General features: G+C 43.8%; 3 protein-coding genes across 6 annotated transcripts in view; all 3 read right to left on the bottom strand.

Moving 5' to 3' along the window:
• Window positions 1-11,963, bottom strand: part of arid1aa (AT-rich interaction domain 1Aa) — a 20,897-nt gene extending 8,934 nt beyond the window's left edge. The window contains exons 1-16 of one of the 4 annotated variants that reach the window (XM_061674985.1): window positions 10,753-11,963; window positions 6,576-6,791; window positions 5,942-6,499; window positions 5,737-5,841; window positions 4,586-4,826; window positions 4,045-4,134; window positions 3,795-3,965; window positions 3,015-3,315; window positions 2,786-2,931; window positions 2,610-2,695; window positions 2,314-2,523; window positions 2,022-2,226; window positions 1,756-1,909; window positions 1,495-1,664; window positions 1,222-1,402; window positions 618-743 (exon numbers count right to left, since the gene is read on the bottom strand). In XM_061674985.1, coding sequence (XP_061530969.1) covers window positions 618-743; window positions 1,222-1,402; window positions 1,495-1,664; window positions 1,756-1,909; window positions 2,022-2,226; window positions 2,314-2,523; window positions 2,610-2,695; window positions 2,786-2,931; window positions 3,015-3,315; window positions 3,795-3,965; window positions 4,045-4,134; window positions 4,586-4,826; window positions 5,737-5,841; window positions 5,942-6,499; window positions 6,576-6,791; window positions 10,753-11,664 — 3,872 coding nt within the window. In that variant the 5' untranslated portion in view covers window positions 11,665-11,963. The remainder of the gene's footprint in view (window positions 1-617; window positions 744-1,221; window positions 1,403-1,494; window positions 1,665-1,755; window positions 1,910-2,021; window positions 2,227-2,313; window positions 2,524-2,609; window positions 2,696-2,785; window positions 2,932-3,014; window positions 3,316-3,794; window positions 3,966-4,044; window positions 4,135-4,585; window positions 4,827-5,736; window positions 5,842-5,941; window positions 6,500-6,575; window positions 6,792-10,752) is intronic. The other 3 variants (XM_061674988.1, XM_061674987.1, XM_061674989.1) reach the window with 3 other exon arrangements.
• Window positions 11,964-13,230: 1,267 nt separating this feature from the next.
• On the bottom strand, window positions 13,231-17,070 carry gpn2 (GPN-loop GTPase 2). The gene is made up of 5 exons (XM_061674991.1): window positions 16,288-17,070; window positions 15,843-15,999; window positions 15,003-15,163; window positions 13,863-13,993; window positions 13,231-13,683 (listed from the first exon to the last, which is right to left on the bottom strand). The coding sequence occupies exons 1-5, from the start codon at window positions 16,705-16,707 to the stop codon at window positions 13,611-13,613; spliced, it is 942 nt and encodes a 313-aa protein (XP_061530975.1). The 5' UTR covers window positions 16,708-17,070; the 3' UTR covers window positions 13,231-13,610.
• Window positions 17,071-18,075: 1,005 nt separating this feature from the next.
• On the bottom strand, window positions 18,076-22,527 carry gpatch3 (G patch domain containing 3). Its single transcript, XM_061674990.1, has 7 exons — window positions 22,109-22,527; window positions 20,063-20,520; window positions 19,575-19,749; window positions 18,786-18,845; window positions 18,552-18,673; window positions 18,343-18,470; window positions 18,076-18,259 (listed from the first exon to the last, which is right to left on the bottom strand). Exons 1-7 carry the CDS (start codon window positions 22,515-22,517, stop codon window positions 18,076-18,078), a joined length of 1,536 nt encoding a protein of 511 aa, XP_061530974.1. The 5' UTR covers window positions 22,518-22,527.
• Window positions 22,528-22,784: the final 257 nt, after the last annotated feature.

Raw genomic sequence — 22,784 nt, 5'->3', positions numbered from 1 at the left:
CAGCTCCTCTAGTATAAATCATGTGGGAATCTGGATATCTCTACAAACACAGCCACAAAACATTTCCTTATTTTTATAAGAGGCTATGAAGAATTCATACATTTATCACAGTTTGTGTTCACTTTCTAGTTCATGCATTTTTGTGCAATGCAAGTGGGTTGCACTCTCTCTGCATAATTTACACACATTACATTTTTATGCCAGCAGACGGCAGTAGTCAGTTTAACTCTACAGAGATTAATGAAAAAATAATGTAAGAAGAAGAGACCTGTGTTAAAGTGCATTAGCAAAGAGGCTAGAGTAAATGAACAAATATGTGAAGTAAATTAATAATGTGTGCCACACAAATGGCAACAACAGTTTATTTAATTCAACACTGATATGGCCCTTTCCTCGTACGACTTAATTCTCATAAGATTACTTCTCTCGAAAATATACAACTCGATTCTCCTAACATTACAACTTGAATCTAGTAGTGTATTTACTCCCCCTACTGTGGGCCCAATAATCCTTTGTACAGATCAGATCAAAGTGTGCCCGTCGATAAGGTTTAATTTGGGGTAAATATTTGCTACAAAATGTACTGCTTTAGAGATGATGAAATTCTGTTAACCAACCGTGGTTGCTGTGGTGGGAAGCGATTTGGCGAATACATCCCAGTGTCGGCATTGGCAGGCATCATGGAGTTTGGCTGAGGAGAACCAGATCCCATGTTCCCTTCTGGACCCATCCCTGGCTCAGATCTGCGAAAGAACATAATCGTCACTAAATATCTGAATTTTTGAGAACACGGTGATGCATATAAAAATACAATAATATATTCAGATCCTCTTTTTTATTGTCCCAGGGTAGTCCACAATTGACTTGTGTAGTGGATAGTGAAATATTAGCACCCCGCAATTAATAGATTGCATTGTTAAAAAAAATCTCTCTCTCACCAACACAAGATCTAATAAAACACTATTCTTTGCTATCTTAATAAAAATTTTTACAAGAACAAAATGAGATCTGCACATTTTTATGTGTAGGACTTTTTTTTTTAAAGCAATATAATGACTCAAGGGGTAATTAAAATAAATGTGTGGGAAGAAAGTGGATCCCTTTGTCAATATAAGACTGAGTATTAATTACATATCTTTCCACAAAGGAAATAAGCCTCTACTTATCATTAACTGGGTTTAATGACCTCTAAAATTCTAAATACCATTCAGTATTTCTTACCTCCTGTCATAGCCTGGTCCATAAGGATACTGTTGTCTGGGCCCCAATGGCACCGTGCCCATGGCCCCGGGTGGTCCTCGGTTGAATGGTGGCTGCTGCTGCTGCTGTTGTGGCGGTTGCTGCTGCTGGTCACCCACCCCGCTGTTAGGGCCCTGGTTACCAGGAAGAAACTGCTCCCCGACTGAAATTGTATTCAGAATTAAAGTCCGTTTAGTGCAAATTAACTGAGCAGTTAATTAGGGAAGCATTTTATGACCTATTCAATGTACGCACCTTTTCTCATGTTGCTAAAGGGGTCTTTGTTAGGTTCATAGGGGCCCATGCGGCCTTGCATGTCTGGGGTGCTCATGCTGGACTGATAGGTAGAGTTGGGTGTCATGTTTTTGCGCGGGTAAGCAGGGTCGCTTCCTTCTGAAAAGGGATCCTGCAGATTAACACTGCTTCTAAGAGAGAGTGGAAAACATGGTAGAAATATATTAATAATCAATTTTAATGTCAATTCGACGCGGCGTGAAAGTGTTAGGAGAAAGTTACCTGGAACCAGGTGGCATAGGGGGCATCTGGGTATGAGGAGTGGAGGCTGGGGTGGGAGGTTTTAAGTCTCCACCCTCAGCCATGGAGCTGCTGGTCGACTGGGGAGTCTGCGGGCCCTGAAGAGAGCCTGACCCAGCTGTGGAGCAGAGGGACGCTTCAGTTTGAAAGTAGAGAAGCAGACAGAGAGGGCACATCAATTTAATGACATGGAAATAAAAGGCAATTACTTTGTTTTTAGAAAGAAAATGTAAGAGTGTAGCGCTAACCTGGCGAGGGGGGCTGGACCTTTGCGGTTTGGTTCTTCTTGGTGTCTGTAATAATCTCAGGAGGAGGGTCTTCGCCACGCTCAATTTTACACTCAAAGGCGTACAAACACTGGATGTACTGTTTTTTCAAAGAACTGGCAGCACTGCTAGATGTACCCACATTCAGGGAAGTGGCCAATTCTCGCCATTTCTTGTTTTTATTCACCTGAGCCATTGACAACAAATTATTACAGTACGGTACAAAATCCATGGGAATTACATTCAAATTGGAAAGACACACACTCAGTAGTACCTGTGTCATGCCTCCGATATCTTTGACTGATATATACAGCCGGAAGAGGTCAAGCGGTTTGCGTCCCACAGCAGGCAAGTTGGTCATGCCCATGGCTTTCTCCTCAATAAAAGCTAAATAACGATCCACCCACATCTTTCTTTCAGGTTCAGGTCCTAACTCATACAGACGCGTTATAACTTCACTGGTTGTCGTGGAGGAGTTGGATTTCTGTTTTGTTGATAGAGAAATGGAAACCCTGCTTAGTGCATTTGTTTTCCATAACCACAATTAAATCAACACAATTGGGAGTTCACCTTTGATTTGGGCTCTGACTTGGGTGTTCCACTGCCATCTACTTTGTTATTCATCTTATTGTTCATCTCTGGACTGGGAGCCATACCTAGACCCATTTAGTTTTTAAATAAATTCAGTGATTTTGCTTTAAATAACAAATGGCTAAATCAAAGTGCAATCAATCTGAAAAATGTACCACTAGAGTTGTTGGCCATGTTTGGCCCCATGGAATAGGGCGGTCCACTTTGGGTGTTCATTATTCCAGGCATGTTGTTCATAGGAGGACCATAAGGAGAGCCAGAGCCCATCATGCCTGGAGGCATGTTCGAATAACCAGACATCCTGGATGTGGAAGAACAATCTGGGTGTCTGGTATTGGCATAATTGGAAAAGGAAAGCAAAAGTCATCTTGATTGTCAACTAACCTGTTGTGCAATGAGTTTGAGGCAGGGTGCTGCATGGCTACAGGATCCTGGTGTTTTCTGTTCATGCCTGGAGGGGGGCACATCGCTGAGCTAACCTGGGATGGCATGTTGCCCATGTTAGGGCCCATGTTGGGACCCATGCTGGGGCCGTAAGGACGTGCTCCCATTTGATTTATTGGCATCCTTCCTGGGGGCATGCCAGCGTACGGTTGTCCCCCACCTTGACCTGTCATTGGCCCCATGCCCGTCCCAGGGAAGTTGGCATTGGGCATGTTACCATAGCCGGGTTGGCGAGGATATCCTAAAGCAAATATGACAAAATAGATCAGCAACCATTTGGACAAGACCTTGGACAAAATGTGCTTTAAAACTAAAGCTACAAATCATTTTGGGTGCTGTGTGAGGCACACTTTTCTCTCTACAGTGTGCTAGCAGCAAGAGCTACGTTCCCCGAGCAACGAGCCTTCGTCACAGTCTGAGCGCTGCTGACAGGAGGCTCTGCTACGTCAGCTGACTATCTGCTTCACAGCTATTAATAGTAGCAACCGAGTTAGAGGGAGGGAGCAGCGATAGCTTGCTGCTATACTGTGCCTGTGTGCTGGAGGGATGGAGTCAATGGGTTTTTCTAATGAGAAATGTACACAAACTTCAAAATTGTAATTAATTGTGAAAGGATAAACATATTTATTGTGGTTCAATAGGCAACATCGTTTCTTTAAATTAAGGGAAACATCTATTTAAAAAAAAAAAAAAAAAACAGCGAGAGTGAGAAATACACACCCTGGGGCCCATATTGTCCCCCCTGTTGTCCATATCCACCCATGGAGTTATTTTGTTGATATGGACCCATCCCAGGATGCATCTGTCCCCCTGAGGACTGTCGTGGCGACAATGCAGAGGCCGACTGTGGGGAGCCATAAGGGGGCATCTGAGCGTTTCGCTGCATAAACCCTAAAGTGGGGGGGGGGGAGACGGCGCTTGTTCAGAATAAGCTAAACACAATTATACTCCATGATATTACACAGTGTACCTCGGTCCGGGGCCAGTGGAGACTGGCACATGCCAGGGTGAAGGCTACCATCTGACTGCACACTTGATGGCCTTGGAGGCATCTGGTTGCCTACAAAACAGTATTGACGTTAGGTCAGCATGCATTTGAACAAGATTGAAATCATGACTTGGTTAACTATTCATGTGATTGAAAGCTGAGTTTCGACTAACATGGCGCCCACGTGCTGAGGGGCAAACAAAAGAATAAAAAGTAATTTCTCGGTACTAATCACCATATCTACATTTACAACAAGGCCTTTCTAACTTACAAGGAAACGTTACAGGCAAAATCATATACACACACACACACAATGGAGAAACAGTTTCATGACAGTGAGTTGATTGTACAAAAATAGAATTTTATGACAGAATATGAATAAACTTATCTGGCTGTAATTTGGCATAATAAGAACATGATGACAAATAAGTCAAGGAACTGTGTTTCTATTATTAAATTTTTAGTACAGATATGGAAAGATTTATCGCAGGTTTCGTTTGTGCATCTGAAATAATCAGCCAACCTGGCATGTTGGCAGGTGACAGTGGTCCAGTGCGAGGCGTACTGGCACTGGCCGGGGAGCCGGCCGGGGAAGGCGATGGTCCTCGGATGCCCGGCAGGTGGGGAGACGTATGAGGTGAGAAGGGCGATTGAGCCGGGTTGCTCTGTTCTCCCTGGCTGCTTGAAACACCCGGCGTGCTCACTCCGGGACTGAGGGCACCATCTGTACCAGTAGGCAGGTCGTCAATGGACCCCGACAGGTCCTGAAAACATGAAAGAGAGCGGCGTTATTTGAGTACATTCAGATTATAAACCCATTAAGCTTGCCTCTTCTTAGAAAACACAAGTACACCCAAGCCTTCATATTTGCGGTTTGGCATGCGCAGAGTCACCTATTTGCTGATTTTTTTTGGGGGGGGTGGGGGGGGGGGGGCATTTCCCCCATTATGCACAGAAACATGCACTTATTTGCGGTATTTTTTTCCCTGATCTTTCACTTATTTGCATTTTTCTTCCCGGGGAAAATCCATCCATCTAATTTCTGTACCACTTATCCTCACTAGGGTTGCGGGTGTGCTGGAGCCTATCGCGGAGAAAATATTTTTGGAAAGTTCCTCTAACTTGCAAATACGGGTGGTCCACTGTATTACAATCACACACTCACATGCCACAACATTAGGTAAACCTACACTAATGAGCTCCAACACAAAAGCTGTATCAAAAAAATCTTAATGAAAAATCAAACTGTTATAATTGTGGCCATTGTTTGCAATGGTGTAGAATTACACTCCATTCTAATGAGAGCTGTTTCTAACATTTTGGTTACTTTATTTAGTTAGAAGCTAGAGGAAAGAGAATGTTACAAACACCTTTTGATGCAAATTCAGTGAGGCTCTGAACCAGAGCAAAATGCACCTTTTGGGAAGACAAATGTAAAGGATTGTCATATTATCAACGTGTGAGGGAATAAAAGTCTCTGAGGGATATATCTCATATTTATATTTCCCGTAAGGATGTTCCACACCACACATGTATAGCAACCACATACCAAAAGAGCCGACATGCCATGAACTAATTTAATTGGGGAAAACGGTAAAACAACAACACAGAAACATAATATGTTACTACTATTATTAGAGAAATGGTAAAAGAAATTCTAGCGTTGATGCATACATGACTGACCGGAAGGCTGGACGGACGCCCCTGACTGTCCTCTGGACCACCTTTTTGCTGCGAAGATTGTGGCGCATTGGACTGAAATGACACTTGGGGTAGCTCCTAAAAAAACAAACAAACAAACAAAAACACATTCTCTGATGTATATGTTTGTGAACTAAAGCATTACCATGATGGTCCTGATCCGAGCCGAGGGCCGCACCTGTTGTTGTGGAGGAGGAAAGCGTTGATAAGGTGACTGTTGTGCTTGCTGCTGCTGAGGGTTCGGTGGGTATGCTCCAGACTGGCCCTGTGGGTGCTGGGGTGTCTGTGACTGTTGTTGTTGCTGCGAGGGGGGCTGCTGAGGTGCCTGCGTGGATGCCGGATAGTTGGTCTGTGATCCTGGGGGAGCCTGGGAACTTGGCTGCTGGGGAGTCTGGCTGCCTTGTCCTTGCTGCTGGTACGGGGACTGGCCAGGCTGCGGGGCCGATGCTTGGGAATACGGTGGCTGAGACTGTGCGGGGCCTTGAGGTGGAACCTGGGATTGTGGGGGAATATGAGGCTGCTGATAAGGGGCTCCTCCTTGGGCGTGTGGTGCTGACGTTGGTGGCTGGTGGGGTTGCCCCAGGTAAGGTGCTTGACCTCCCGGTTGTCCAGGTTGGGGCTGAGAGTAGGGTGTTTGATGCTGGCTTGGGTGGGGACCCTGACCAGCCTGACCGTAATATGGACCCTGCCCCTGTGAAGCATATCCTCCTGGTCCCTGCTGTCCGTAGGACCCAATCTAGCGCACAAGAAACATTGTGAGCACAATTTAAAACAACCTCATAAAAATGAACAGAATCAAACAAGCAATATACCTGTGGACCATAGGGCATGCCACTCATGCCTCCGGGAGTTCGTCCTTGCATGCCAACTGGGTATCGTTGAGGGCCAGCGGCGCCATATCCCTGGCCAGGATATCCAGGCCCCTGCTGCCCTGTGGGAGTTCCTTGCTGTGACTGTTGACTGTAGGGGCTACTGGCACCGTACGGTTGCCCTCTCATTTTCGCCATTGGGTCCATGGAACCAGGCGGCTAGAAGACGCAATTAATAAGTCCGTAAGAATATGACGTTCAGTACAATCAGGAGGCCTTGTTGTTGAGTTATATAAGCCACTGTGTCCCAACCTTTAGTGAGCCAATCAGAAATTCAGATCACCATCAAACAAAATGTCACAAAAAGTATGAATACTGAAATGATGTTCTTGTCTCAATTTACTCAAAAACTGACTTGGTGTGAAATCTGGGCCTGTTTAATTGAACACAACACTCGTATACTAAGAAAAGACATTACTTATTCTGGAGTTTGAATAGCAACACAGGTTTATTGAACCTCCTGCCATCTAATAGAAGAGCATTTAACTGTTCCACCTGTTACTATACATAGCTGGCGTTAGGGTTGGGCATCGAGAATCAATTGAAACCGGGACTAATATTTGTCCGCCGACCCCGAAGAAGAAAGTGGAGAAAACTAACAAAGAAGAATGCGTACAAAGACGGTTGTGTCCAACGGCGACGATGAGCTAAAGTGTGTCTTCTCTTTGTTAAAATAAATGATCAGTCGTCTCAGTGCAACACTTGGAATAAGATTATATTGTGCAAAGGAGGCTTTTACGATGTGTAGAAGTCTGACGTGCTCCCTTCCACTCCAAGCCTCAGCCTACACCACGCAGAACTTCAGTGAAGTCAAATTGGGTGAGTGTAAATAAATATTGAGGCAGCTAACAAGTTTAACGGTGGGTTAAACTCTTGCAGTGATGGTTTTTATCTTTTTTTTTTTTTTTTATGTTTTTATTTTAGTCTTCAAACCAACGTAAGAGCTGAAAACAGGGGAAAAAACAAATCTTAACATTGAGCTAAAACTTCAAAAGGTCAAATTAGCAACTTTACAGCACAATGAATTGGGACAAAATCACAAACGTTGTCTCACAGTATCACAAACACTAACCTTGTGCCTCATCGGTGGGATGTTAATGGAATCAACGTTTTATAGTATTTGGTTCCATTCATTTCTCTTTTTCTTGCTGTCTAGGTTTCTCACTTTTTTTAACTCACATATTTACCATTATTTCACACGTAAAAAGTGCTAAATACATATACTTCAAAATAGCAAGGGCAGTCTCCCCAATTACAAACACTTCCCAGCTGTGATCCTGTTTTGAGCCTTGTCCAAGTATTTATTTTTTTTTAATCCTTGGAGAAGGCAGTTTGGCTCCAGGTGAATGACACCAGATACTAAGGAAGTATTTTCAAAACAAAGCGGGAGTGAAAAGGGAACAAGCATGGCCTTACTCAAGTTCTGATAGCAATAATATTTTGATACAGTCAGTTTATTTGGTTGTTTAGAAAGCAACAACTCCCCTCCAACACTGCCATCATATTACATTATAGCAGGAGAATTCCCAAATGTATTGGAGGAAAAGCCTCATTAGCTTAACAACTTTTTTTTTTTTTTTGGTAAATTGTGTGCCTTCCATGACCATTTTACAGATGCGGCGTAATGAATTGAAATAAATAAAAGCAGCACATGGCTAATCTGCATAAGACAAACTCCCTTGGTGGGTGAGAGATGGTGGACTGCTTTCTGATTAGCTTAAAGGAGGGAATGGGGGGGAAATTCTTTGCAGTCAAACTTGTGTGGCATGTCAGCCAGACAGCAGCGCCATGCACACATCTTTGCAGGTGGGGCTAAAATGCCGTTTATCTTTTAAGCACAAACTAAGCATTTAAAAACATGCATACAAATACATAATAGCCAATATTTTATCAAACGTCATCATCTATAATTAGTGCAGTGGGAGGAATAAAAGAATGCAAATGAAAAGGTGCAACAAGTAGCAAAGAGGATTGTATTGATTGCATTGTAAACACTTTTTGCTTAGACGCAAACAAGACTGTACTCTAGCAAAAACACATACCTTATCTATATTCATACACCACTGTTCCAAAGTTTGGGGTAACTTAATATGTCCTTATTTTTAAAAGAAGAGCACTTTTTTTAATGAATATGCCATTGTATTAAACAGAAATACAGTCAAGACAATGTTTGTTTGTCATTTCCCTTCAAAAATAAGGACATTTCTAAGTGACCCCCAAACTTAGGAACAGTAGTATAAATATGTAACTGTGTTTTAATGGAAAATGACCCCAAACTTTTGAACGGGAGTGTACATGCTGCCAAAAGCATTCATACGCTGGTCTAAAGTACAAGTACAGATACTTGTGTAAAGAAAAAAAGTGAAAATATAAGTATATAAGCGTATAAAAAGCTAAGTTTTTTTTTTTATGTTCTAAGAAACAAATGCTAAACCAGCCAATAATAACTGAACAAACTCACCCTACTTGTATGTTTTTTGCAGATTGGACTGGCACAAGATAGCGCCAAGAATCCTTCATTCTGTGTGTTTTACATTTTGTTTTGTGTGAAGTTTGTGTACATCACACTGTGCAATTTGTTGTATCTGTACTACTTTGTATTTCCCTTTATTTAGCCTTTTTTACTCCGCTTTCTGCAGCCAGGTCAGCCTTGTAAATGGCAATCTGTCCTAAATGGCCTTAACTGGATAAATAAAGATTCAATAACATTTTGGGGAAAAAAAACATCAAATAATTGTCTTAAATAGTTGCTGTGCCTCTTTTTTCTGCCTCTTAAATCACCAAAATATCAATCAATGAAGACCTCAAGCCCAGGTGACGAACATTTGAAAGTTGAGATTTTTTTCAAACGTGGGGCGTAAAAGTAAAAATGTTGTCAGAAAAATTACCGGTCAAGTACAGAGATACCTGACAAATCTATTCAGGTGCCGTAACAAAGTATTTCTAATTTGTTTACTTACCTCCACTACACATTGTGACACAAAACATAAGCGGATATTTACGAGGATATATGGGGGGGGGTCTCGATTACAATACAGCAGACATATTTATACCTTTTGGCGTGTTTGGGGAGCAAAACAGTAGCCCAAAAAAGACTAGTGGTTATTCCTCCGGTGACCCTGAGAGGATTCAATGCTGCTCTTTTATCAGCAACTGTTGCCTCGCATCACATGTAATTATAAATGGCCATGAGCTGCGGCTGAGGAGCCAATCAGATCGGCGCTAGCATGTCAACCCGAGACCAACTATCTCCTGGCTTGACAGCACGATTTTACCTCCACAATTCAAATCCCTGTTGCACGCTGCAATCCTGCACTCAACTCGCTTCATGTGGCCCGAGCTTTTTTTTAGGGCGGCGGCGGGGGAGGGGGGGGGCACTTTACGGGCAAACAACAAGCATGCGTGTGGGGGAACACCGCCGCATCCGTGCCGCACTCGAACGGGCGGTCACGTTGCACACACGAACGTCATTTTTGGTGACATGTTAACACGACGTTTAACAGTTGGTTTTCTTTCAAGCTGGAAAAGCTGAAAGGCCACTTGTGGAAAAAGCGAAGGCGATGCGGAGAGTGGAGCATTCCTGCCGTCATTGCCACCGAATCATAGCTTTGCGCCAAGAAAATTCACGTCGAGATTCGACAAACGGCTTTGAGCAACTTCAACAACGAGTTACAGCGTTTATATCCAAATATTGTGATCGAATTGCACAAAGAGTGCTTTAAAAAGGAGAGCTTTAGTTCGGTGTGCGTGGCAATGCTAAACAGGGTTGAAACGAACCGTTTGCCCCTCGGTGTGGCTTCTAGCTCGTTCTCAAAGTCGGGCCTTCGCGGCTCCGCCAAAGTCCTCAACGTTGTCTGCTTTCGACGACTTCTTCCCTCGTCATGACGCCACGCTCTCGTGCCGATTTCGACCGCTCAAACCGAGTGAAAAACGCCTGTTTAACGGGCTGCTATGAGGGGGGGAAACACACACGAGAAGGCAGCCATTTTAGAGTGTTAGCGAACTAGTGTAGCAGACAATGGCTGGCCTACTACGTTGTCAACTAGTTAGGAGGAGGGAAGGAGACGTGGAAAAAAATAAAAACCACCCCCGTGGCGTTCGTGTTGAAGTGTAATTTTACCTGGCTTCTAGCAAGCGGCTGACCGGCGCTTCCCGGGCTCATAGGCGACGGGTGATGGCTTCTTTGTTGCCAAGTCGCCGGATTGCTGCCTCCATACTGACCGCTAGCGCCCATGTCTGCTGCTCCCTTGCTAGCTCCCTCTTGGCTAGTGTAGTCGCCGGACGGGTAGTTGGAATATGCCCGCGTGGAGCTCGGGGACGTGAGGAGCTTATTGAGCGTCGGCGTGGATGTGGGCTGAGGGTTTCCTATGCTATATCTCTGGTTATTGTAAGATCCGGCCATGGCGGTGGGTCCTCCCGTTGGTGCTTGCTGCTTAGCTGGCTGCCCCCCAGCTGTCGGCGCCTGGCTACTGCGAGGAGAGTTCACGGCGTAAGCTTGGCCCGGGTACGGAGTCCTGTTCGGGAACTGGCTGTAATTGTTAAACTGGTGGTTGGAAAAGTCATGCGAATTGGGAAGGTAAGGGTCCATGATGTTGCTGGGCTGAACGGCCGGACCCGCAGCAGCTGCCATGCCAGGGCTTTGTTGTCCGCCATGTTGATGAAAAGGGGCCCGACTGTAGTGCTGACTGTATCCGTACGACGGTGGAGGGAAAGCGGGGTTGTGGAGGTGCACCATACCCGGGTGGTTGTTTCCCTCCGGCCCAACGGTGTCATTCTGGTTATTAGTGTTAGCTCTGGGCGGGTTCCCATTGCCGTTCTTCATCTCTGGCTCCCCTCCTCCTCCTGCATTTCCAGCGTCGGCGCCGTCCTGCAGATCCCCCCTGCCCGGCGATTCGGCGTCCAACCCGGGCCGCTTCTTGTCGGACTGCTTCTCCCCCGGTACAGTGTCCTCCTTGGGCTCTCGATCCGGCTTTTTGAGCTCGGAAGGCGGGCTTGTGTTCAGTGTGGCGGCGCTGGCGACCTGAGCGGCCATGATATACCCCCCACCCCCCCCACCTCTCTCCCTCTCTCGGCGAGTCAGTCACAATCAAAAGCTAGCATGGAACATGAATAATTGTTTAGAACCATTTATCCCGGTGCCGATTCATCCCCACTCGCGAACCGGACCGAATCCGGCTGCCACCCCTTGGTTCCGGTTCCGTGAGTGGGTTACAGAGATGACGGGTGCTCCATAGAATGCGTTTAAAAAAAAAAAACGAGAGAAATTGTTGTGGGAGTTGTTAGTGAGGCCGGGTAGAGGCAGGGAGCGAGCCCAACCAACACGAGGCTTCGTTAGATACAGCCATTTTACTGAGCCCAGCGGGGGGACGCAAAACCCGGACCGGATCGTAACCTGCACGCAACCGTGGACCGGATCTCCAACGTCCTCATTGTCTCATCTCCACTACAGTACAGCGCGATTATAGATCACTACAAGAAGCAACTATTTATGTTCATACAAGTTGTGTGCAACTTTAAATAGTCCTCACTTCAAGGACATTGTTATTGAAATAGTCTCCATAAATATGTGGAGTCTTCTTAATTGGAATGTTTTTACACATCCTGGCTTTCTCCTCAGTCACCATATAAATATGGATGCATTTATGTTTTTTTAAAGCTTCTTTTTTGTTGTTGTTGTTTTTTTTTTTTTTTTTGCTGTATTAATGCAACCCACCCAGCAGAAGGAGGAAGCCTTGCAGCAATCGAGACTAGCAATGCACATTCCCTCTTTTGCTTCCCTCCTCCCCTCTGTGTCTCTCAGTGCTGTGCGGTGTGGGGGATGGGAGCAGGCAAGACTGCAGCTCTCTCCCTCTCTCTCACCCCAATAACATTTAACCAACAGTCAGTTAGACCTTATCTTGCAGCCTGGGTGAGAGGGATTGAGGGGGTGGGGATGTTAGTGCATGCGTGGACAGTTTCAAAAAGTACAGAAAAACAGACAGCACTGGAGTGTATTTTTGCCTTCTTATCCTCAGTGAAAGCAAAGACTTGTGGTATCCATGAAACGCAGACCAGCAGGGGAGGGGTGTGATGAGAAGTGTGTACGTGTGTGTGCAGAAGACTTGCTAGTTGCTTATTAAACGCATGAAATGCATCACACCACCTTATCAAACTCCATTCTGGATTTTAATATACATACATATATAAAACAAGCTATAATTCCATTTGTTACCTCACAACTGCTCTCTTTCTCATAAACACGCATCTTCCTGTAGGAGGCTTGGGGGGTGGGGAGGTGGTGGCAGGAGGTTGATCACATGTGCAAACATCGGAACACAATTTAACATTGTGGCTGCACATGGACACACCCCCCTCAACGCATGGAGGAGTGCAGGCGAGAACAACTCCACGCTCATCATGTTGCGGTGTCATTTCAGGAATGAACAGATTTCCACTGTGATGATGGATGAAAAGTGAATACATACTTTTTTTTGTAAAGAACGAGAGCGGACAGTATTTGAAGGAGAGGGTGTTAAAACAAGATTACAACAGCAGTGGTGGGAAGAGTTGCAACAGAAAGAAAAGGGTCTTCCATCCCAAAAAGCAGACACAGGGCCAGTTGTGCAGAAACACAGATTTAATGTGGCTTCCTCTCCCCGCCTGACTTAATTTTTCTGCTGTGGCTGCAGGGAAAAGCTGGAGCAGTCCTCCGGAGAGCAGACTCCGCCAGTTTGGGAGCCTGTCGGCTGCCACCCGCTGGTGGAAAGCCCACGTGCAATCCCAAAGGACACTGACTTTCTCAGGAACCATCCCAGTGCATTGCATTGCATTAACATTTCATTCAACATATTATTTTACTAAAATGCGTATTCAGTGTGTGGCAAAGCAGGTCCTGCAAACGACATTCTTGTGTTTGTGTCTATTGCTTCCATGAAGGGGTTTCAGAACTGAGGCGAGGTAAGCCGGAGAGGTATGCGAGCCATCATTCTGTTGTCTGTCTCAAAGGTCCATCAATTCCGCCTCGACTGTCTTTCCATCGCTTTCAACATAGCGCTCTTGAACTCCAAGAGTGCTGGAGAGTCCGCCGTTAAGGCAAACGTTAACACTTTCTTCCAACGTTTTAGCTTACGACCGTCACGCGGCTCAAGTTAGAAGGACAGTCAGCTTTTCAGCCCAGTCCCGTAAATGCTACGTGGTTCATTGAGCAACGTGAGTCAGCGTTGAGTCACCGGAGCTGCTAGAAAAGGATACGAGCCGAATTGAAAGTCTGCCCCCACGGCAGCTGACATCATGGCCTGAAGATTCCTCTCCTCCAGGTCTCCGAAGCAGCAGCCGTTGGCCTTGTCCACGGCCCGCAACACCTGCGTCATGCTCTCTTTGTCCTGCATTCACAGCGCACAAAATCGTCTCAACTTTTAGCAGCCAATGGGCGGGGAGAACACTACTTGACTGACACGACTTCAATGGCACCGGTGCCAGAGCGTTACCGCGGTAACCCGATCAGCGTCAGACCCAAAGTTAAAATCGGGTTCTTTTAAATCTTTTATTAAAGTTACAGAGTTGAATAACATAGGTTGCCACGGTAACAAGCGCTCTCATAAAAGTAGCGTGTAATTTCTGTCATACTCAGCGTAGCGGATGCAAAACATCTCAAGCACTGTAAACGAAATAAATAGTTAACACCAGTGTTTGTCATTTTCATACTGAAATGTTGGGCATTGCATTTTTTTTTTATGAATACTATGTACATAAGATTATTTTTTCCTTCTTACTGTTATGGAAATGGCAGAAGACTGTTGCTAATATAACAAGCTTCTCAAACAACTATAAAAATTATTTCTATTTTTCTTTCTAAAAAAAAATAATAACAGCAAATTACGTATTAAGAAATGGGACTAAGAAATAAAGATCTGATTTTACATTTTTATTTATTTTAAATAATGCATATAGCCCTGATATTTTTGGGACAGGAAACAAACATTTGCACCATTCTTAGTAGTTGGGGTAACACTACCATATTATAATCCATCTATATATTCTGAATTTTACATATGCCTGTTTTGAAAAAGCACGAATAATTTTAGGGAGAAAAAAAATCCAGAAGCACTACAAATCATTTTAGCTATGAATTATTTCTGGCTTAACTGTTGGCATTACATATATATATTAGTCAAAAAAGATAAATGGTTGTAGTCTGGGCTTGAGCAACCTTGTTCAATTGGAATTCCACTTAAATCCCCTTTTTACTGGGCTATGTTGTGCAGTAAATTAATGCTGCATTAAGGTCCTTGTGCCACCTCAAGTATGAACTATAATAAATGTGAGAAAAAGACACAAAATAAAATTTTCAGATATGTATCACTAGTAATGTCTGGGGGAGAAAGTAAATACCTGAACATTGAGAGAGACGAACGAGACGAGGCTGTAATCTTGAATGACCTCCGCCAGCTTTTCGTTTAGATGGCGAAATTTTTTGAAGAAGGGATCTGCAGCCAGGTGATCGAGTAGATACGTCAGATCCATAACTTCAGTGTAGAAGTCTAGGTTGAATGCTGGTCAAGAATGGAGACACTGAATGAGGCAAATCTTGGTACTAAAATGGAATTGATAGCAAAATTGTGGAATCTAAATAAGACAAATGCTCCTGAACAACAAACATTTTGTGGAAAAATATGCCTCTAAAGTCACAAAAGGTCAGAGTTCGAGACTCCTTCAGTGGAGCCTGCAATGTCTCAGTAAGCTTCAAAGGATTACTCCTAAATAGACTTTTTTTTGGGGGGGGGGGGGGGGGGGGGGCGAAATTTATTCTAAAAGGTTGACTGTTGTCGTAATGAGCGACCTCAGGATTAACTTGCTTGCTTTGTCGTTTTTGCAACACTTAATTAAGTAGGATCAGTCTCAACAACTGGTGTAAACAGAATAATGGAAGAGGTGAAAAAATACACTACGTTACGTAAAGGGTAGCGGCATTCAAATCAATGCCGCCATACGAGCCATTGTAAGTTGCCAAAGTTAAGGTACCGTTTTTCTTGTTTCTACAGTGAGTTTGTTTCCAGAGCAGGGTTAGCCTATCACCCTAATGAGGACACGTGCCACACAAAATGGAATAATGGATTATTTGACCTCAGTTTGCCCTTAAGAGCCAAACTGCACCGCACTGTAATTTTTTACATAGCGCACTCTTGTTATTTTGCTTCCCCAGCGGTGACTCCACAACAAGCCTCCTCTTACCTAGTCTGCCATACTGCTCAATCAAGTCCATCTTGGAGAGGATGTTGACATGAGGGAGCTCCACATGTAGCATGGTGGACAGCGAGGTGCACAACACAGAGATGAACTTGGCCGGGTCCGCACAGTAGTGAGAGTCCACAAGGTGCACACATGTTAGCTGAACACAAAGCGGGGTGGGGGGGATAGTCTTCTGACAATAAATTCAGATGCCATAACAACTGTGGGGATGACATCTTTTACTTTTGGGGAAATTAAACCGCACACCACCAAAGGAACTTAGTTGAACCCAAAAACATTATTCTGTTCTATGAATGGCAACAGGTGGATAAACAGGTTCACTTTATCCTCTGCGATCTAGTTTAAGACCTTTTGATGTTTCTGCTTGCCATTATACGTCGCTGTCATAAATAGATGAACAAGGGTATCGCCGGTTTGATGCACTCACCCTGAAATTCCACTTTCCCAATTGCGTAAATATGTTTTTCACTGAAGTCTGGTGTGTGTAGAGCTCCACTTGCCCGGGGCAGTCAAACAAGAAGTAAGAGTCCGGGTGCTCCTTCAGCTTGTTTTCCAACCAGTCCAAGTTGGCCTCCACATACTCCATGCAGTAGAGGAGGCCGCCATTGGGCCCCAGCTTCAGGCCACCCATGACATCATCCAAAGTGACCAGCTCGGCGATATCCACGGAACAAGAGTACGGTAGAGCATCATTGGCCGGGTCCATGTTTACCACAACTACCTTGCGTCCGAGAAGGGTGAGGAACTCTTGCATGGCCTGGCAGTAAGTGGTTTTACCCGAACCAGGCGGTCCGATCACCACCTGGCCGAAACGTAGCGATTGCGTTTCTCCTTTTTGTTTAGACATGTCGTAGCAGATTACAAGTGCTGCCCCGCGGAGGAAAAAATAAATGTTAAAAAAAATATTTTTTGATGCATCCAGTCAAGTCAGAACCAGTGATCAGGTTAAAAGTGGCATCCTTATAATTTTACTGTCACAGATGTATACAAAAGGCAAACGCTAAGGAAACGCGTGGTTGCGTAGCACTAAAACAAGCACTAACCAGTCAAATATACACCGGTAAGAATAATTTAGATATGAAGGACATACTGAAAAACTAGCGATACAAGCCGGTGTCAAAGTTACAAAGTCCAAAGGATGAAAGAGCAGTTTATGCTCACGTTTAGCCACCTGCTACGCTTTTCGCGCTTGCATACGAAGTAGCTAGCCGTTGTGCTAACATGAAATACATCCGGGTCACCTACACCTAGCCATTTCAAAATAATAGCTGAGATGTATTATATAGATAAGATCAATACAATATTTGCTTTGGTTTTTACATTATATATATATATATATAAAAGTTCAATATAGCTCATCTATTAAAAAATTGTACTGTATATCCTAAAACCTAATGTGCCTCATGGCATAGGGTAAATTCCTGCCAAATGAACAATCAATGGCACCTACAACAATTGCATTTTGAAATTTGTCAGTAAATATACAAGCGGGTCACATAAACTTTGGTGGAACTAATTATTGTAGCCGCCATCGATTGTTCATTTGGCAGTACACCTTTGTTTATACTTCAGATATTTTTTTATATATTGTATATCATATTGAACTACAGTAAATTATTATTTAAAAAAATACCAGTTGCTTTTATTTAAAAAAATAATTTCTTTAATAGGTCAGCACAGTTAACGAGTGGCGCAAATCTGCCTTTCAGTTTGGAGGTTCGGGGTCTGAATCTCGGTTTCATCCTTCCTGTGTCAGCATACTCCAGCTTTGTTTCCCATTCCAAAAACATGCATGTTAGGTTCACTGAAGAGTCTAAATTGTCCATAGGTGTGAAATTTTTTTTGTCTATATGTGCCCTGTGATAGGTTGGTGACTACTCCAAGGGTGCAATAATTTTATGTATTTATTTAATTTAAATTAAACATCTATTACAGTCTACTGAGCAATGTTTTTTTTTCCAAAGTGCCCCAGAGCAAGGCACTACAATAGTTTGCCTAAAACTGCTCAGAGACCTGCCAAAGGTCTGCCATCTTTCCTTCCACTGTAAAATCCCTTGTGATTGTGTAATGCCTGTTTTAAAAAAATAAACATGTAAAATATCAATAATGACATACGACAACACAGGAAAACAAGGGTGAGGGTACTCAAATTTAATTAAGTGAGGTAGGGAAAACAATATTTTAACATGAACTAAAAAAAAAAAAACAGTATTAATCATCTACGTGGCCCAACGCTGCCACCTGGCTGCCACCCTCTGTACTTCATGCTGGTGTTTGTTTGGCGTCTGAGCAAAGAGTCACCTTTATCAATGTCTTTGGGTTGATCATAGATTGTAGTTATATGGAAGTCTTTTCTGGCCTTTTTACCAGGATGCAAGAGTAGCTTTTCACCATGATATCTGCAAAATAGACAGTTTATCACATTGCGGTACACATTGATTCGCAAACAAGAAAAACGTTATTTTTTTATTTTGAAACTTACCCAAACCCCCGTTTGCAGTGTGGATGTTTGCCTTCATTCTCCAGCGCGTCAGGCATCCCAGCTTGACTGCTTCCCAACCCTTCACCGTCCTTCCAGCCCTGCTTCTCCATTACGCGGCGGCCAAAGCCCTTAACGAAGAATATAAATCAGTAAAAGGTGCAAAATTCCACTACAAACCACTGTGTTTATATTGTGGATACATTTCATACCTTTGTGAACCTCTCGAAACTGCCAATGGCCTGATTGTGTCCTGATCCATCTTCAAGACCATCCCTAAGCCTTTTCTCCAGTCGCATTTGGACGTAGTCCCGGGCGTCCATGTCACCGCCGTCTGTAAATAGGAGGAGACCGGTTTCAGAAATGATGTCAAGACGTCAAATAAATCCTGAGATTCCTCGCATGACCACGGTTATAAAGAATTGAAGTTAGGCAAATCAAAATACCTTTATCATAGTAGATGCTCATGTCAACATCCCAATCATCTGCTGTTTGCTCATCAAAATCTGAAAAAAGGTTCACAAAATGAGACAAAAGTGGTCTTTTTACCTGTACAAACAACTTCATGTCCTGTGGTAACTTCAGTTCAAACACAAGACTGTCACAAGCTGCAGCAATATGTCATTTTTGCAGAGGATAAAGAAACTATGCCTGTGAATATAGTTATAATGTCAGTCTGCATGTGTTGCTACCGTTTGTGTTCAAATATATGTGGTTTAAAACTATCGCAATATCAATGCTAGCGCCGTTAGCCCATCTATGGTGTCTCCCATTATGTGACATCATGCGGCTAGTGGACTTTTGTAGGGCAACGTTAGGTTAAATACACAATGTGTAATTCTCTTTTTTTAGGTTTACTTAGTTTGGCAGCACACTTTAACTGGGAGTGGCAATAAACAACTTGAAGTTAGCATATTTTTTTTAAGAATTGTTCACTAGACAACAGAACTGTGAGGCGGATGTGCTAACCAGTCGTCCACCGTGCCGCTTATCTAGTTATTTAACTTTTATTTCTCCAGGTTAGGCACTTGAGAGCAGATTCTCATTTGCAACGCCGACCTGGCAGCTTGTTGTGAAGTTCGCTGCCAAAATCCAAGCGCTCGAAACTAAAAACGTTTGCCCGCAACCCAAAGCAAAAGAATCGATTCGTATGTACAAAAACTCATAGGCTGGCTCACTCGTAAATCGAGGTACCGCTTTATGTACAACCAGTATAATCACTGTTGTGTGCTTACCTCCTTCTTCTTCCTGCCAGTACTGGGCATCAGTGTAGAACACCAAGCCCGAGCCGCCCTTTTCCCACTTCAACTCAATTTCTTCTTCAAATAGCCTTTCTTTGCTTCGCTCTTGGCTCGTCACATCATCATGCAATGCTTCATGACGCTCCCACTCCTCGCAGCAGTCTTCGTCCTGCAACCAAGAGAGATTAGTGGCAAATACAGTGGGACTGCAAACTTGAGGAGCTCAGGATAATAAGTTTCGTTAGACAGTACAATTTTTGACCCTCCATGAAGATGAAGTTAGCCTTTTTCATTCACATCAGATGAAACTACATATGAGATATCAGCGTCTGAACAGGTTAAATGGAACTTGAAATGATTTGTATTGCTGTAAAACATGCATCTGGATGAGACAGACTTTGGAGGTTTAAATGGAAGGATTAACAGAAGAGAGATGTATTTAAAATATAGAACACAAGATAAATACTGACTCTGAAACCTACATCATCAGCATTTGACTGCACATCCTCCTCCTCTTCTTCTGTGTGCGGCTCATCAGTCTCTGCTGTCTCGCAGGGGTCATCCTGCCACCTCCGCGCTGACGTTTGAGCGGCCAAAGCGCCCGGTCCCGATATCTCATGGCCAGCAGCTGTCAAAACAGTCTCTTCTGTGGCCGGTAGCGTGCAAGTGTCCTGGTACTGGAAAGGCACGTTGCCGTAGCGACGGTTGGAGCCGGTCTTGGGGAACGTGAGGCCCAATTTGCGGATGAGGCGGGGAGGCAGGCGGCACGACTGGATGAGCTGCAGGAAGACTTTGACCGACGTGCCCACGTTGCCATTCTGCATCAGAGCGGGTGGATTGAGTTCAGATAAGGTCTTGAGGTCGGAGAGGGTGAAGTGTTCGGTTGCGGACACCCGGTGTCGCTGCTCAAACCTCGTCTTGTAAGGGAACTGCTTGTCATCTGGAAGAAAAAAAAAAAAAAAGGCTAGTCAGGGGATCCAATTTAAGTGCGGTACCCCCCAAAAATGTTTTTGCATATGAAAAAAATGCTCAGTTTTGATTAACGCTGTGAGAGATGTATTAATGTAACACTATCTTCATTATTGTGGTAGTTTTTAGTGTGTACAGTTTGCACTAGTGTGGTTTAGTACTGCACTGCATCATACTGAGGACCATTTGTAATTCTTTGACGACCACATTTGTGTGGTAGGAATACCAATAGTGGTATGTGAGCTTCTTATAGTGGTACACGAATGTTACAGTGACTCAAACATTCCAAGGTTTGGGGGTCACAAAGAAATGTCCTTATTTAGCAAAGAAATGCACTGTTTATTTTTTAATGATGATAACTAGGGCTGCAACTAACGATTATTTTAATAATCGATTCATCGGTCGCGGCACGGTGGGCGACAGGTTAGAGCGTCAGCCTCACAGTTCTGAGGACCCGGGTTCAAGCCCCGGCCCCGCCTGTGTGGAGTTTGCATGTTCTCCCCGTGCCTGCGTGGGTTTTCTCCGGGCACTCCGGTTTCCTCCCACATCCCAAAAAAAACCATGCATTAATTGGAGACTGTAAATTGCCCGTAGGTGTGAATGTGAGTGCGAATGGTTGTTTGTTTGTATGTGCCCTGCGATTGGCTGGCAACCAGTTCAGGGTGTACCCCGTCTCCTGCCCGATGACAGCTGGGATAGGCTCCAGCACGCCCGCGACCCTAGTGAGGAGAAGCGGCTCAGAAAATGGATGGATGGATGGATTCATTGGTCGATTATTTTCTTCTTCTTCGATTAATCGGATATACAAACTTAAAATTTCCCTTTGTTCAAAAACAGGACATTACTTCAAATTGACAGTGCAGAAAATGCACAAGCATAAATTGAGTATGACTCAGTTCCTGATTTGTCAGAAAGCTGGAAAAAGTGGTGATATTTTTCCAAATTACAAGATGTTTGATAATATAATAAGTATAATTATTAACATTCAGTCTTGAGAGGCTGAAAATCTGAGGATTGACAATTTTAGGGTACACAAAGGCTCGAAACAATCGAGTAGCAAAAATCGTTATTGATTAAATTTGATCATTGATTTGTTGACAATTAATTGTTGCGCCTCTAAAGATAACATCAAATTAATCAGAAATTGTCTGGAGTAACATTGATAATGTGGTAAAACAGCAGAAACAGTGCATTTCTTTCAAAAATAAGGACATTTATATGTGGCACCAACATTTTGTGTTTTCGTCGTAAACATGAACTTTTGAAAAGGTACCGAGTGTGTATATGCTCGATAAAAAATATAAAATAAACCGAGCATTCTTTGGATCCCTTGAAAGGCAGTATCTAAATCTAATGTACTATCATTATTGTGAAGAAATCAACTTGATTTTCCCTTAAATGATTCTAATCAGTACAATTGAAAGCATACATACATAAGAAGCAGATGATTTGTTCAGATTTCACTTTTAACAGTTTCTCAAGTTTGTTCCCATTTGATCCCAGTCAATATTGCTTTTGATGTAGTAAGTATGTATGTATGTAGTATGTACTGTACTCACCATTGTGTCGTGAAACCTTCACTCTTTTAATGATACATCTCCTGGTTAACCAGTTGCCCTTGGAGTCGATCCAGTGGTTCCCTGCGTACATCCTGACGAACCTGTCGGCGTGCTTGTCGTGGACGGATACGACACAACAGCAAGTTTTAGCCGCCTGCTTGGTCTTTTTGCTGCAGTTGTCATCAGCCGCTGCCGGTGCTGCTCGGTCGCTACCGGACGACTTGTCAGCGTCCTCCTCGCTGCCCCCGCACGATAGAGGTTCCCGGAGTACCTCTGGCCGGTGGCGGTAATGAAAACAAACGAAGCCGCCGCTCTCTATGAACTGACTGAAATAATTCCGGAGATCCGCCGAGTGGAAAGCGACGGGAATGTTGCTGATAACTAAGTAGGCGCCTGGAGAGGCCGCCATGTTTTCCGTCGTCAACATTTTTTTTCAATTACAAAATTACGACACTTCCGCTGTAAGGTACCCGTAATCGGATATGACGAAGCATGTCTCGAATACAGGCCATTAAAAAAGAATTGTATTTTTACATTATATATTGCATTAGCGCAAAACTAAGCGTATCTGACAATTTAGGGGCAACAGATTCCGAGGCTTGAGACCTTAATTTTTTATTTCGTTTAATTGCGAATGTTGCTGATAACTAAGTATACTCCTGGAGAGGCCGCCAGG

The sequence above is a fragment of the Phycodurus eques genome, chromosome 4, assembly GCF_024500275.1.
Source record: "Phycodurus eques isolate BA_2022a chromosome 4, UOR_Pequ_1.1, whole genome shotgun sequence".
In the NCBI taxonomy this organism is placed as follows: Eukaryota; Metazoa; Chordata; class Actinopteri; order Syngnathiformes; family Syngnathidae; genus Phycodurus; species Phycodurus eques.
The sequence above is the reverse complement of the archived record's forward strand: the minus strand, read 5'-3'. Positions and strand labels throughout refer to the sequence as shown.

Bases quoted from the DNA above. Each gene is read 5' to 3' on its own strand.
- gpn2 (XM_061674991.1), bottom strand. From the start codon at position 16,707: ATGTCTAAACAAAAAGGAGAAACGCAATCGCTACGTTTCGGCCAGGTG. The intron at 13,994-15,002 runs GTATTTACTTTC...CTGTGAATGCAG, and splicing joins TCGTCTCTCTCAATGTTCAG to GACAAAGAGAGCATGACGCA. The intron at 13,684-13,862 runs GTATCCTTTTCT...CGGACTCTCCAG, and splicing joins GCAGACTTTCAATTCGGCTC to CACTCTTGGAGTTCAAGAGC.
- gpatch3 (XM_061674990.1), bottom strand. From the start codon at position 22,517: ATGGCGGCCTCTCCAGGCGCCTACTTAGTTATCAGCAACATTCCCGTC. The intron at 18,846-19,574 runs GTAAGCACACAA...ACCTTTTTTCAG, and splicing joins CTGGCAGGAAGAAGAAGGAG to ATTTTGATGAGCAAACAGCA. The intron at 18,471-18,551 runs GTATGAAATGTA...TTCTTCGTTAAG, and splicing joins GTTTCGAGAGGTTCACAAAG to GGCTTTGGCCGCCGCGTAAT.